The sequence below is a fragment of the Neltuma alba genome, unplaced genomic scaffold (genome assembly GCF_004799145.2).
Source record: "Neltuma alba isolate B1F8T4 unplaced genomic scaffold, ASM479914v2 tig00013032_pilon, whole genome shotgun sequence".
NCBI lineage: Eukaryota > Viridiplantae > Streptophyta > Magnoliopsida > Fabales > Fabaceae > Neltuma > Neltuma alba.
In genome coordinates, this window is record NW_021637379.1 from 141,273 (window position 1) to 156,545 (window position 15,273).

Genomic DNA, 15,273 nt, shown 5'->3' on the forward strand with positions numbered 1-15,273 from the left:
TACTCTGTTATTTTTCCTTTCCTTATTTTTCGATGATATTAGGCTTGTCTATCAGATTTTATTATTTTGTACTTCTCCCATGATTTTCAGATGTTTTAATCACCAATCCTTTATTTGTAACCAGACCCATATCCAAATTTCACTGATAGCTGGTTTCTGGGAGGTTTTTTTTGGAGTAGATTAGTATTTTTCAGGAGCAATGGATGTGTCTGGTAAATCCGCTAGCTTATTAGCCTATAAATTCATTGATTTTGGACGGGAAAATGACCATTAAGTTCTTTGTCAGTGTGCAGTCTCAGGTGGTTTATGGTGTCTTTGATGAGAAGGAAATGTGAGCGTTCAACCAAAATTTCCCCCCATCCCGTCTTATATGGGAGATAATTGTTTTCTTGCCCTCCTTGTGGTTTTGGGCAAATGGTTCTTTTGGACAGTGGTGACTATTGACGACTTAGGAGGATTGGAAAGCTCTTCTGATCTAATGAGTCTGTAACTTGTTTTTGCTTTGGGAGGACCTGTCTTTGGATTTTTAAACTGCTTTTCTCTTCTCTTCAATAGTTTTTTCCCTTATAAAAAATTGCTGAAGTCTCGTGCTTTTGTATTGCGTTGAGGAGGATTATTATATTCCATTTTTCTATCACTGTATTAAAGAATCTTCTTTTGGCAGAAATGCAGGCTGAGGGAAGAGCCATTGACCTTTAGTGCACTTTGTGTTCTGAAACACCTTTTGCCCAGGTTATTTGATTTCCCAATTCTATTGCTGATCATTCTTGACCTTGTTTCCCTAGTTTCAGTTGAGTGAGTATTCTTTTTTGAAGGTTATTGGAAGTTTGGCACAATAAAAGGCCTCTGCTAGTTGAAGCTGTAAAATCCTTGCTAGATGAGCAGAATTTAGGTGTCCAAAAGGCACTATCAGAGGTAACCCATAACAAATATTCCTTTGGTTTGTTTCAAATCCTTACTCTCCTTGCCTCTTTTGGTTAGTGTTTTATATTTTGTGATTTTTTTCCTTCTTCACTTGATATGCTTTAATTTGTTGGTAGTTGATTGTGGTCATGGCTTCACACTGTTACTTGGTTGGTTCGTCGGGTGAGTTGTTCATTGAATATCTTGTGCGCCATTGTGCTCTGACAGATCAAAATCAGAGTGATATTGACAACCGGCCAAATAAGAAAGTTGAGGTATCCATGTGTTCGTCCTCCCTGTCCTTTAAATTGGTTTTTATCCTGAGTTGTTTCTATAATAAATGGTTTTACAAACTTGGTGCTAGATTTTTTAGAGGCTCCTTGATTACAAATATGTATTTTATGATAAATTACTTGTCTAAGCCTTGCACTTCTGTTTTGCTCTCAGTGTTTCCATTGTATCTTGTTAGGTTAATTTCATAGGGGAGCAGTTTTCTAGGTTGATGTCATGGGAAACTCCTGTGCTACAAATTCTTGCTTTGTTATCTCCTTGTGTTGAAGTTTAATATATCTTCTTCAATCAGATCACTTCTTTCATTGGACATTGTAATTGTAATAATGATGATAATATATTTCTTGCAGTTGCCCATGATAAACTTATAGCATGTTGTTTTTTAGCAGATGAAAATTAGTGCTGTGACTTCAGGGGACTTGAGAGCAATTTGTGAGAAAGGGCTCCTTCTGATAACTATTACGATTCCTGAAATGGAGGTAAATTGAATATTTGTATCAGTTTATGGTTGTGATTAAACTTGTTTTGTGGGGATTATCCTAATGGTTCCTATTTGTTAATTACATGGAAATGCATTTTAATTGATATTTAACTTTTCTACAGCACATTCTTTGGCCTTTTCTGCTGAAAATGATTATTCCACGGACCTATACAAGTGCTGTTGCCATGGTAAATCCTCCTGTTGGTTTGTAAACGTAGAATATAGCACTTCAACTTGATTCTTGGGTGGTTGACTTCTTTTACGCGTTGGTATCATGGCTCCCTCCACCTTGTCCTTGAACTTCATCTTCGGATGCTTGACTAATTTTTTTTACCTATGCCTGCCAGAACTTGGCATCCTTTTGCCTGAATGCATCCTTTTTCCCTGTTGTCCTCCTTATATCTTGCTTCTTGTAGAAGCTGTGATGTTCAGTCCATGTGCATGTGCATGCGCTGGCTGTGGAAATGTTCTATTCTTGCACAAATTTTCCCAATATTCTTAAAACTGGATTGGTGATCAAACTGGTCAAGGCACAAGTTTAATATTCACTAGTTCAACTGTGGTTACATCACGATTCATAGTAATAAAAATATATTTTTGATTTTGGATAGTAAAATATTAGATAGATAAAGAAACTATTATGGATTTCAGGAATGAGTTAATATTCACTCATAATCACAAATTGAATTCAAAATAGTAAACTAATAATCCATTATCATAATATTCATCATTAAGTAAATCTATGATTGTTAATTTATAAGCATAATGATTGTATAATACTAGAGTATAGGAAGAAAAATAATCTATACCAGAAAAAGATGCTGCTTTGTACTAACTACTAAAAAAGTTTGAAGTAGTCACTGATTTTTCCAGTTTTGACCAGTTCTCTTTGGTCCCGTTTGATGCGAAGCATTGAAAATGAGGGGTAGGGACCAGGATTACAATTGAAAAAATTCATTAAAAAAGTCTTTAGTATGAGTAATTGCTTGTTATATGGGATTGGTCAAACCCATGGAGGTAGAATTGGGGAATACCCCTTCCCCCTAAGGTATTTCTCAATCCCACATATATGGGTTTGTCTACTCCCAGGTAACAAGCAATCTCTCATGCTAAACCCTCCTTTAATAGTTGTTCTCAATCTTAATCCCAATCCCTATCCTTCATATTCAATGCTTCGTACCAAATAGTACCTTTGTGATCAGATTTGTGAAGTTCTAGATGGGGAACATTGGTTCACCAGTTTTGACTTTGTCTGTTTCTGATAATACCGAGTTCTCCCAGGCAAATCTGAAAATATGTTTCCACTTTTATAGGTTTGCAGGTGTATATCTGAATTGTGGCGGCATAGGTCGCACAACAATGATATGTTGAGTGAGTGTAAAAACAATGCTGGTATGCCGGCTGTTGAGGTAAAATTTCTGCCACAACATCTGATTTCTATCAGATCATTTTATATCATCCTATGTTTAATGTCGAAAAGAATGAATGAAAAATTCTGCTTGTATCCAATAATGAGAATGATCTGTGGGTCATGTTTTTGATGATTATTATAGGATCTTTTTGCTCGTTTGGTGGTTCTTTTGCATAATCCTCTGGCAAGGGAGCAGTTGGCTACCCATATTTTGACTGTGAGCATGTTTCTTCCTTGAGAATTTTTCTTCTATTGTTTTTAATTATTCTTTGACGTATACTTGTCGCAAAAGAATCTGCTAGGGTGTCTCAAGGCTCAAATGTTGTTGAGACTGGCATAGATAATTCTTTTTGATGTAATAAATGCTAAGACCATGTTATACTTGTTTCTTTCAGTTATGATGTTAATAATTTTGCTTGTTTATCTTGGGCAGTTTCTTACCTTGGTTGACTGTTATATTTTGAAGAAATTTAGATGAATAATTTTCTATTTTCTTTTTTTAGGAACTCACATATAATCAGACCCTCTCTCCTCTCCACTGGTTGGTTATGATACCTTAAAGTTAGAGAAATGATATGCTGGCCTCTCTTCTTTTTTTCCCCCTAAATTGTACTATGTTTTCTTAGTTCGTTGGAATGGAATAAGATGTATATGTACAGGAGATCCTTGGGAAAAAAAGCTGCTTGTGAATCCCATGAATTATAAAAGCATAAATGGCAAAATTAAGAACTATATAAATTTATGAACAAAAGCTAGCTAAAAAAGGAAATCAGAGGGCTGACTTGTTGCTTAAAAAAAACACAGTCCTCAGTCTTCACTAAAACGTGCTTTACTCAGGCCATAAATGAGATTAGGTTTGAATTTCAAGTGATGAACGAGCGGACCAGAATCAAAACTCAACATATTCTGTATCTTGTTTCTGTTTCACTAAGGGTAAGGACAAGTTGTCAACATACTTTTGTTATTTTGTGTACTTATGATATGTACATTTTCAACACTAGGATGACTAGTTTCCGGCCTTTTTTTTAAAATTGGGAATACATTAAATGCATTAATTTCCTTAAGTGTTTGGTGATAGAAATCTTGTGTTTGCAGGTTCTTTATCATCTTGCGCCTTTGTTTCCAAAAAACATCGATTTGTTGTGGCAAGATGAGGTAATATTTTGTATGTTGAATTTCAACTGTACTGGTTTGAATCCCAAGTTCTATGTGAATGCCTTTTGATAAATGTTGGGAAACAGTCAAATTGCCATTATCTTAAATCTTTCTTGTAGAATGGTGACGCCTGTCATACTTGATTGCTAATACAGTTACATATCATTGGGGTTTTAGCATTGTCTTATCTTGAACATTCGTTTTGGTAAATTCTGAGATTATATGAATTTACATCATTGTTGAGTTCTCTAATTGTGTATTGTCCGGACAATTTATCATTTCATAACGCATATTAGCATCTGTCCTAAATTTTATTGATAAATCAACAATTGGCTTCTTAGTCTTATATATGTCATGTCCTGCTAACTTGTGTCAATTACAATTTTGAGTTGGTTATCACTGATTGAATGTAATTATTTGGTGATTTGGTAAGTTCTAGATTCCAAAGATGAAGGCATATGTTAGTGATACAGAAGACTTGAAACAGGATGCATCGTATCAAGACACTTGGGATGACATGATAATCAATGTGAGTATGACTGACTTCTTAGCCATCCTGTTATCAATGTGTTTATTTGGTAAGAATGCATTCTGTGAAACCAAAGTTCGTGGTCAGTCTGCGACATGCTTTCTTTAAGAACGGCGGATTCTTGATCTGTTTTGCTGATTAAGTTTGTTGTAGTTCCAATTAGGCCAATTTTAGGGAGAAAAAATAGAAAGTTTCTTGGACATTAAATCATAGCTCTAAAGTCAGTGTGCTTATTAAAATTGTCATCTAGATAGACAAAAAAGTTTACTCTAGTTGTGCATGGCTAATTTGGCAGAGTTACATGTCTCTGATAGTTCGCAGAATTAAAATTAAAAAGTGTGCAGGCTCAGGAGATCTAAACGTTGTTGATGTCTTTCTGTGGCAGTTTCTTGCAGAATCTTTGGATGTGATTCAGGATTCAGATTGGATCATGTCTCTTGGTAATATTTTTGCCAAACATTATGAACTTTATGCATCTGATGATGAACATGCTGCTCTTCTTCACAGGTACTGATGCTTCCACGCCTTAAGTGTGCATTCTTAGACTTAACGAGAGCATGACCTGATAAACATTGGCTTATGTTGTGTGAAAAGTTCTTTTTTTTTCCTGATGTTTTATGCCATATATAGATTATAGATTGGAAAACGGGTTTCAGTTGTGTTTGCAAGATATGTGTTTGCTATGACCCTCTTAAATGTCAATTCATGATTCATTACAATCTTCAATCCCATTTAAAAAAGTTAAATTTGCTTGAGGGTTAGCTGGATTGTGGAGAACGAAGGGGGATGGAAGAGAACAGAAATCTTAATTTGAATTTTGAACCATTTATATTTATATTTGGTGGGCCCAATCTTAATGGGCCTCGCTCTTTCCCCCCCCCCTTTCTTTCTTTATTTTGGTGAACTTGGGTAACCTCAAGTCTGACATGAGACTAATCCTTGCCGGGCTGGAAATATTTAAGTTTAAAGCCTTCCTGACAAGTATTGCAAAAGACTTATCCGTGTTGGGCCTCAGACTTTCATTACAGAAAGAATAATGGAACAAGTAAGGATGCACTATCCCTGGTGATGAGGTTTCCAGGGATAACTAGCACTTACATGATGAGAGTTGGGTGCGTGAGGTGGAGGAAGGAGCAGAGAGCTAGCTTGATATGAGTGCTTGTTTGTTGGAGGGGATTCAGGCTATGTTGAAGGGAGTAGAAATGCAGAGAAAATATCAGGATTGGGAGGGCTGCCTCTGGATAGTAGAAACTATTTTCTTTCTTCACGGTCAATTTCCTTCTTAAACGACAATGACTACTTTTGCTGGAATCTGTCAGTCATTTCGCTTGCTGGATTTCCTTTGTAGAGGAGAATCGACAACTTATGCTTACATAAATGATCTAAACACAGGTTTTTTTATAAATATTTAAAGATATGTTTCCCCTGCTCTTTGATCCGATCATATTCTTGTGGGGAAGGGAAAAAATATTAGATTTACATCTAAATCAAGGAAAATGTTTCAATTAAAATTTATCTTCCTTCCTTTTTCCTTCATTCTCTTTAATAGAAACATAACCTGGGTGTTCCTCCTTCTCATCCTCTGATTTTGACACACCAAATTGCACTTCTGATGGCCTTTTGCCATGTTTTAATCTTGACACATATTATCTTGAAAATCTTCTCACTTTTCTATTAAGCTTGTCTTATTAGAATTTCTATCATTCTTGCTTTGAATTTTGAGATAAAACCATTTCCATAATTTTAGGACTCATAGTAATTGCTGCCTCAATTACAGCTTATTTTCTCGACCACGTTAGATATATGGATAAGATCAGTCTTGAATTTTTACCTAATCGCTTAAGGGTTTTGGATGAAATGGTTTATGACATAGAATGTTAGCCTCCATGATGAAGTTGTCAAGAGTTTGATATTTGCCATTCCTATTCTTGTAGCTTGAAATTATGTTTGAGCAAAAGGAGGATCTGTGCTTTATTCATATTGGTCCCAAAAGCTTGCTCTGTGTGTGTGTATGTGTGTGTGTTTTTTTTTTTTCCTGGGTGGGTATTGTTGCCCAAGCTGAATAATGAACATCCACTTGACAGCTTGAGAGTTCTGTTTATGGGATGAAATGGTCCTAAACATATTATTATATTAATACTTGCTTTATGACTCTTGTTTTAACAACACAAACATGTTCTTGTCTAGATACGTTCAAAAGTAAGTTAATGAAGTTTCAACCTAAAAAGAAAAAAAGAGTGAGAATGTAAACTTGAATTCATTTGAGAATGAAGACTGAAAGAGCTGAAACACAGCCATAATGTCCTACTCTATAGATGGCCGTTATTGATATTGCATTTACTTCCAATTTTATTGACCCTTTTTTTTGTCACTCTATGGCTACTGTGTCAAATATGAGTTCTGCTTGTTTAAGATTGGAAAGGATTTGCGAAATGACATTGGTTTTGAATGCAGATGCCTGGGAATGCTTCTTCAAAAGGTTAATGACAGAGCTTATGTTCGTGAAAAGATAGATTGGATGTATATACAGGCTGACATTGCTATTCCAGCAAATAGGCTTGGGTTAGCAAAAGCAATGGGATTGGTACTCTCTAATTTTCTTTTGTTTGACGGTCTTTCCATTTCTTGTTGCTTATTAATTTAACTTCCTTTTTTGTTGTTGTTGCCGTTTGTGATTATAAGGCTGCTGCTTCTCACTTGGATACAGTGTTGGGGAAGCTAAAGGATATTCTGGATAATGTCGGCCAGAGCATGCTTAATAGGTTTATGCCAGACTTATAGGATTAAGAGCATACACTTATCTTTTAATATTGTTTTACTTATCAGCGGCATGAATAATTTACGAATTATTTTGTGCGAATGTCTAATTTCAATGCATTTTTTACTGAAAGTAGAAAAAAGTTTCTGTCTCTACAATTTAAATTTGATATGTTAATTTAGTGCATAAAAAGGCGCCTTCCTGTCTGATGTGCTGCCCTTCTGAAATAAATCTGTCTCTAAGTAGATGAAGCTGTATTGTTAACAAATGGTGGGAAGGTTGCCAGAATGGGACATCTTGTTTTGGATCAGAACATTCAAATTTTAAATGCTTCAGAACATGATAGCAATGTATTCATCAGCCCTTAATTGCTTCTCTATTGTTTAATATTCTTGCTGATACAAGTTTTTTTTTTTTTTTTTGGGCATTTATCTGACATGTTTGTGTTTCATCTGTTCAGGATACTGTCATTCTTCTCTGATAGTTTTAGGACAGAAGACACCGATGACATACATGCTGCTTTGGCTCTTATGTATGGATATGCTGCCAAGTATGCCCCATCAACGGTTATTGAAGCCAGAATAAATGCCCTTATTGTAGGTCTTCTCATCCTCTCTCTTATGACTTATTCTCTTTATGATGATCTGTCTTCGGTTGTCTTGATTTTGGGGAGAGATTACCATCTTATTATTGTTGTTATTATTATTATTGAAAAAAGATGAGGGAGATTACCATTTTAATTTGTTAAATAACATGTCATTTTACCCTGGTAAGCTTGCCATTTTATTCTCCCCCTTCCCTCAGTTCTACCAGAATGTTTCTGCCTCACAATGCACTATAGCCTATAGCTCAATGCCACAGCTCTTGGCACTATGCCACATTATGCAACTTACGAATATCCTGACCTTAGCTGCGCTGTGAGAGCTATTCTTACGTAGCTTTAGCCTACGCAGTGTGCTACTATCACACTATATAAACGGGGCAACAGTGACCTAATTTAAGTGATTTTGCAAAGGCCCCAACCCGAGATTCACTTCTCCCGTCCTTGGACAATCAATACTTAATAGTTTATCATTCATTTTACCATATCAACAACACGGGAAGAGGGCATTGGCATCCTCCTCTTGTGATCTTGATATGGTTGATAAGCTAACGATATCTCAGAAGTGAGAGGATGTTGAAGGATTGCAAAATGGGGATCATTGTGATGATGTTGCATCTAATCATCAGATCCTGGTGAAAGGAAATGTTCTAGTTACCTTCGGGTGAAGCTTAGAATTAGAACTCGTTGAAAGTTAATACGTTTCATGTTAAGTGCTTGTTTTGTTTTCAAAAAAAAAAAAAAGAGAAGTGATTATTATATTATCTTTTTTTAGGTGAGGTTGTTTTTATATATATTTGTCATTATCATATCTTTTGAATTTTCTAAAATTATGCTTTATATTTTTGCATAGTTTGCACAACACAATATGCTATGTGCTCTAGGATTTTGTTAACACATTTTAGTTTGTTATTGTGATGGTGTCCTTGGCTGTTGGTCTGCCATAATCTGTATAATTTTGAACTTTTTGATGAGACCCCTGTATACAGTTCCCTATTGATTTGAATCACGGTAGGTCTGTGTCTTTTAATGTGATACAATATAAGGCATATATACTTAAATGTTAAATGTTGTGCGTAGAATCTAATTCATGTTGAAGTGATGCATCAAACTGTTAAGCGGAGTATAATTATTTGCAAAGGAAATACCAGTGCAGCTTCTATATCTGCAGAAATCCTCACTTATTTGATCAGAAGAGTTGTTTACTGATTAATGAACCAAGCAAGAGAATGTTGCTTCCAATTTTGGAACAGTGCAATTGATTATTAATTATCAATTATTGTAATAATTCCATGTTTTCGCATGAAAAGTGTCTATCTTTTCTTCTAGGATATTTAAATGGATGGTCGTATTTCTTGAAAGACACATATCGCTCACTTAAAGTTGATATCTATTTACGGAAATGATTTATGTTTAAAATCAGGCAAAACTGATTTTATTGCATTTCAATTTTTGGGGATTGTTTATTCTAAGTCACTTGTATTGCAGGGAACTAACATGCTTTCAAGGCTTCTACATGTGCGAAACCCCAGGTCCAAGCAGGCTGTCATTACAGCAATTGATTTATTAGGTCAGATGATGCTATTGTAACTTTACAATGTTATTCTCGTTTTCTGTTTTTATTTTTAGTACAATAGTACCTATAGTTTTTCCTTCTACATGCTGGGTGTTGCGATATTTTTCAGCTTTTCCATGTTGCCCATAACAATAAAGAATATGCTATTAATCCTAACAGGAATACTCCATTTACAAACCAAAACTGAATGGCGCAAGTGATGTAAATTTAACATGCCCCACTGGATCTGCTGTGCAAAACTCCTCCTTTTATTGCTTATTGTTGTGTGAGAGAATTGTGTCAAATCTATTGGCATTGGTAGCGGGATTCTTTCATTTGCCGATTAAACATGTTCCCCTCTTCTGGGCATTTTCTTAAATTATTCTTTTTTAGAGGCAAAGAAATTTTATTTGACAATGAAGGGGAGTGAAGGTATGATGCCCTCCTAATTCCTAAAAGAAACCAGAACATTCACTAAAAAAAAAAAAGAGGATAAATCATGATAAGCGTGACAATGCACTTTTTGTGATTGAAAGAAGGGGATTGCCCCTCACTTTGAGTATAGATCATGACGCGTTTTGAAAACTAACATGAAGTGCGTCCTGATAATTTTGTGAACGAATGAAATGTGATTTTGACGCTATTGCAGGTAATGCTGTTATTAACGCTGCTGAGAGTGGCACACCATTTCCATTGAAAAGAAGGGATCAATTGCTTGGTTATATATTAATGTTGATGGGTCGAGATGACAATGATAACTTTGCTGATTACAATGAACTTTTACGTACTCAGGTATGCGTAAGGGTTGTGGAAATGTTTCTGGATGAAGACTTTTGGGCAGCTTTTGCCACAATTTTTGATTTATTTATTGTTTGATGTTATATAGGCCCTTGCTTTAAGTGCTTGCACTACATTGGTCTCTGTAGAGCCCAAACTAACAGTGGAAACTAGAGATCATGTAATGAAGGTATGTGCTATCATTAAATTTTAGGAATGTATAAGTGACAATGCTTCATCAATCTGAACTTCTAGATGAATCTGACAGGCCACGTTAGGGTTCTTTGCTGTACCAAATGATCCAGTAGATGTTGTCAACACCCTCATAGACAACCTGATCACTCTTTTATGTGCAATGCTTCTCAGTAGGTAATTTAAGTAAAATGAGCTACAATATTTTGCCTTGAGTGTTTATTTTTGAAGTTACCTCTCCTTCTGAATGTTACCATGCTGTATATTTGTTACTTTCTTCTTAGATCTAGTTTGTTACCAGTTCTTCATTCTAAATAATTCATAATTGCCATGAGTGTTGGTGTTGCGTGTTTATTCCTAATGAACATAACTTAAGAGACAGTCCTCTCTCTCTCGTTTATCTCTCGTTTATCTCTGGTTTATACCTGTCCTTCTGAGTGTTTGTTTTGCATCACACTGCCTTTTGTTTATATGAAGTTCTCTTTAACTTCTACTAGCCATTGATAACATAAATTTGTGCTAATTATTGATGACATACAATTTAGTGGAGAGGATGGAAGAAGTCGGGCAGAGCTTCTGTTACATATTTTGAGGCAAATTGATCAATTTGTTTCTTCCCCCGTTGAGTATCAAAGGAAAAGGGGGTGTCTTGCGGTCCATGAGATGCTTCTCAAGTTTCGGATGGTTTGTGTGGGTGGGTATTGTGCAGTTGGCTGCCGTGGGATTTGCACACATAATAAGCAAATTGACCAGACTCTATATGGGAACCACTCAAAGCTTCCAAGTAAAGATTTTTCATTTGAAAACTTCAAACTGTCTCTTTTTACAACGCATACTAATTTCTTGTTCACTCCCAGCTGCGTTTATATTGCCAAGCCGTGAAGCTTTATGTGTAGGAGATAGAGTAATAATGTATCTTCCACGTTGTGTTGACCCAAATTCGGAAGTTCGAAAAATATCTGCTCAAGTAAGTAACTAAGCCTTTTTCTGTAGACTGAAATGATTAACAGTCTCACATAAGTTCCCAAAAGCCTTTCCCATCTTGATTTTTTATTATTGAATGATACTTTTACTGGGTAGATTCTTGATCAACTCTTCAGCATCTCTCTCTCTCTTCCACGGCCTGCAACTTCTTCTATAACTTCTGAAGATATGGAATCGTCATATGGTGCCTTGTCTTCGTTAGAGGATGTTATAGCCATATTAAGGAATGTAAGTTCGTCAGTCACGCCATTACCAAGCTTTGTTTTTCCCTTTCTTTCCTTTAATTGATGTTGGACTGAGAAACTGAAACTGAGGCCATAGATCTTATTTGTTTCCTTAATATGTTCAGGATACTTCCATTGATCCATCTGAAGTCTTCAACAGGATCTTGTCCTCACTCTGCATCTTGTTGACCAAGGATGAGGCAATTTTAACTTTCTGCTCTCTCTTTTGTTGATTTTGTTGAGAGCTTTTGGGCAGCGTAGATAATGGTTTCATTGATCATTTTTTGGCAGTTGGTGGTTACACTGCATAATTGCTCTGTAGCTATTTGTGACAAGGTCAAGCAGTCAGCTGAAGGAGCTATTCAAGCTGTTATTGAGTTCGTTACAAAGAGGGGGAATGAGCTGAGTGAAATTGATATATCAAGGTTTCTTGAATAGTTTACTTTTGGGTTTCTTACCTGGCAAAATTTGATAACTTATGTTGAGTGTTGACATGTTATGTGTACAATGATAGGACGACCCAATCACTGATCTCTGCCACTGTTTATGTAACTGATAAGCATTTACGTGTGGAATCTCTTGGTGCTGTATCCTTTTCACTTTCCCTTATAAATTTCATGCCACTTTGGCGTTCGAAGTATGTTTTCTTTCTATCTTTACCTCCCATTAGATTTTTTATATCAATATCATGGTTTTAGCTGGTTTTTTCTCTTCCCCCCCTTCCCATTAGAGTTCTGTATTAATCCTTTACTGTGCAAAAAGATATCTTCTATGGCCGAAAACACTAGTCCAAAAATTGTTTTTGATGAAGTCCTGGCCACTGCTAAAAGGGATATAGTGACAAAGGATATATCTAGGCTCCGTGGTGGCTGGCCCATGCAGGATGCATTCTATGTGAGTTGTTCTAGATTTTGTTTTTTGTTTTGCTGTTTTCAAGATTGTGTCTCCTATTCAATCTCCAATTTATGTTTTTTATATAGTCCTTATTACGGCGGGAAAGAAGCATTCCCTTGAACTTTCACAGCCATTGAAAGGAAGGGAACTATGTGTAAAGTGTAGACAAAGGTCCAAAGCTCTAAAGAGCTACTAAATTGAGTTCATCACTGGTGTTTGCTTTGTTGGTTTCCTTGATTCATTGGTATTCAAGAGATTTTTAAATTTTGGGAGTTGGATGGATGTTTAATTGATGAATATTATTTTGTTCCTTGAGCTTTTAATCCATATTTTGCTCTAATAGTTTCTTTTTCTGGGTTTTTTGTGATGAATAATCACAAGAATCTTGATGACAAGGCTGAATTCTGTGAAGTACATTTTTTATTTTTCTGAATTTGTGCCATCATTTGATGACAATGTTCTTTTTTTTTTTTTTTTTTTGGGGGACGTTTAGGGGATTAGGGGATATTGTTAGGGTATTAGTTGGATGTCAAGTCGGTTAGTGCCAATGAGGGATGAGGCAAGTCTAATGTTTGGTTGATTTGAATATACTGTTTGTTACGTTTTCACTATATGGGATTATCTTCTCTGAAGGTGCAACAAATTCCCTGTCCTATGTCTTCATCTCTTCTGTTCCTATGAAAAATGAGCTAGTGAATTGCTATAATGAGAATGTTGTCACTCATGTCATTTTACATGTGCATGCTGCGGGTAATGGTGGATGCAATTATTTGAATGATTGTGTTGGTGAAATAATGATTTATGGACTTTATTTCTTGCAGGCATTTTCTCAGCACATGGCGCTGTCAACATCTTTTCTGGAGTATGTGATATCTGTACTTAGCCAGGCTTCTATCTTCAAAGGTGAGTTGGACAGTGCTGCCGATAGCCATGTTGTTGACAACCAGACAGAGGATGGAATGCTGCAGGCTGCAATACTAGCTCTTACTGCTTTCTTCAGGTTCATTCATCAGCTTCGAATGATTGCATTTAAGCTATATTTGGGTAATCTGTTTAGCAAGCCTCTTGTATTGATGTAGAGGAGGGGGAAAGATCGGAAAAAGGGTTGTTGAACAAAACTATGCCTCTGTTATATCTGAGCTAATGCTGCAACTTGGAAGCTGTCATGGTCTAGCTGACTCAGGTCAGCAGGAACCATTACGGTAAGACCCTATCTAAACTAAGAATGAACACGGAATCAGAATATAATACTGCAGTGACCTTGAAAAATATGAAGTGCAGGGTTCGATTTGAAGTGTCATATGGCCATGACTCTCTTCTGAACTATTAATCACTGGTTTCCAATATATCACGATTGCTAGAATGTTCGCACCCATAATGGTTTGCTTGTCAATCTGGTTTAGCTAGCATTTGAAAATAATAAAAAATAACTTTCTTCTGAACAAGCAAAAATACTCTGTAAAATGTGCAATTAGTTTGAATTTCCTTACTGACTCACCACCTTAATTTTCTGTATAATACTTTGGCCTTATGGTTGAGTTTGGTATTCTGAGAAAAGATTCACCAACTACACTAGACTAAGTCTTACACCCCCCCCCCCCACACACATATTAGCAGAGAGAATATGCATGGAAAAAATTATCTTAACACTCTTATGCTGTCGCTTTTGTCAGCTCTGTTTCTGTTAATCTCTTGAATTTGTAGGGGTCTGCTTACTGCGTTTCAAGCATTCTGTGAATGTGTCGGTGACCTTGAGATGGGCAAGGTAGACATGCTTTAATCTTCGCTTTTTGGGATGGAAAATAACTTGGAAGCAAAGTTGTAATGAAATGATTTATCTATCCAGATCTTGGCTAGAGATGGAGAACTGTCTGAAAAAGAGAGTTGGGTTAATCTCATTGGAGACATAGCTGGCTGCATATCCATAAAGAGGCCAAAAGAGGTATTGTGTGTGCTATTTCATCTTGCTTAAGAGCTTAACTAGGTGATGTAGAGAGGACACAGGAACCGGAGAAAAGTAACAAAATAAACCTGATAAAAGTTTAAATCTCTAGAGCAGACAGTGTGGGCCTTATATAGGTGGCTCAGACAATCCTAATTCACAGAGGACAACTGATATAGGTGACTCAGGCAACCCTAGTTCATGGAGGACACTACTAAACTTACAACACAAGCAATCCTAACATGAAAATAAGTAATAAAATTGTTGGATGACGTGGCTCTTGAGGCTATCAAGATTTTACTTTTTTGCTATTTTTAACGAATAAATTATCAAAATTGTCTTCAGGATTTGAAATGTGGAAATTTGATATTTAATATGTAAATATTTACATTTATGGGAGATTTGATAGGATTTTATTTTTATTCCCTGTATCTCTGCGACCCTTTTTTTCCGGCCCAAATTGATTAGTCTCTGCTGTATATACATCCCCTCATTCAGAATCAATGAAATACACGAGTATTTTCGACTACTCTCTGCATGGTGCCAGAGCAGGGGGAATCAACTGATTCACAGCAG

At 36.1% G+C, this 15,273-nt stretch overlaps 1 protein-coding gene across 6 annotated transcripts in view; it reads left to right on the forward strand.

The window, feature by feature from the left end:
• LOC114733801 (protein SHOOT GRAVITROPISM 6) overlaps nt 1-15,273 on the forward strand; it is a 29,983-nt gene that overhangs the window by 8,824 nt on the left and 5,886 nt on the right. For 4 of the 6 annotated variants that reach the window (XM_028921297.1, XM_028921299.1, XM_028921300.1 and 1 more), the window contains 29 exons: nt 665-732; nt 816-915; nt 1,041-1,178; nt 1,581-1,673; nt 1,798-1,863; nt 2,989-3,084; nt 3,229-3,303; nt 3,924-4,019; nt 4,182-4,241; nt 4,681-4,770; nt 5,156-5,277; nt 7,225-7,354; nt 7,453-7,532; nt 7,989-8,124; nt 9,618-9,699; nt 10,334-10,476; nt 10,571-10,651; nt 10,730-10,830; nt 11,199-11,437; nt 11,511-11,620; nt 11,734-11,865; nt 11,987-12,061; nt 12,153-12,286; nt 12,376-12,448; nt 12,624-12,755; nt 13,577-13,755; nt 13,835-13,957; nt 14,460-14,520; nt 14,602-14,697. In XM_028921297.1, the coding sequence (XP_028777130.1) occupies nt 665-732; nt 816-915; nt 1,041-1,178; nt 1,581-1,673; nt 1,798-1,863; nt 2,989-3,084; nt 3,229-3,303; nt 3,924-4,019; nt 4,182-4,241; nt 4,681-4,770; nt 5,156-5,277; nt 7,225-7,354; nt 7,453-7,532; nt 7,989-8,124; nt 9,618-9,699; nt 10,334-10,476; nt 10,571-10,651; nt 10,730-10,830; nt 11,199-11,437; nt 11,511-11,620; nt 11,734-11,865; nt 11,987-12,061; nt 12,153-12,286; nt 12,376-12,448; nt 12,624-12,755; nt 13,577-13,755; nt 13,835-13,957; nt 14,460-14,520; nt 14,602-14,697 (3,111 nt within the window). The remainder of the gene's footprint in view (nt 1-664; nt 733-815; nt 916-1,040; nt 1,179-1,580; nt 1,674-1,797; nt 1,864-2,988; nt 3,085-3,228; nt 3,304-3,923; nt 4,020-4,181; nt 4,242-4,680; nt 4,771-5,155; nt 5,278-7,224; nt 7,355-7,452; nt 7,533-7,988; nt 8,125-9,617; nt 9,700-10,333; nt 10,477-10,570; nt 10,652-10,729; nt 10,831-11,198; nt 11,438-11,510; nt 11,621-11,733; nt 11,866-11,986; nt 12,062-12,152; nt 12,287-12,375; nt 12,449-12,623; nt 12,756-13,576; nt 13,756-13,834; nt 13,958-14,459; nt 14,521-14,601; nt 14,698-15,273) is intronic. The other 2 variants (XM_028921298.1, XM_028921301.1) reach the window with 2 other exon arrangements.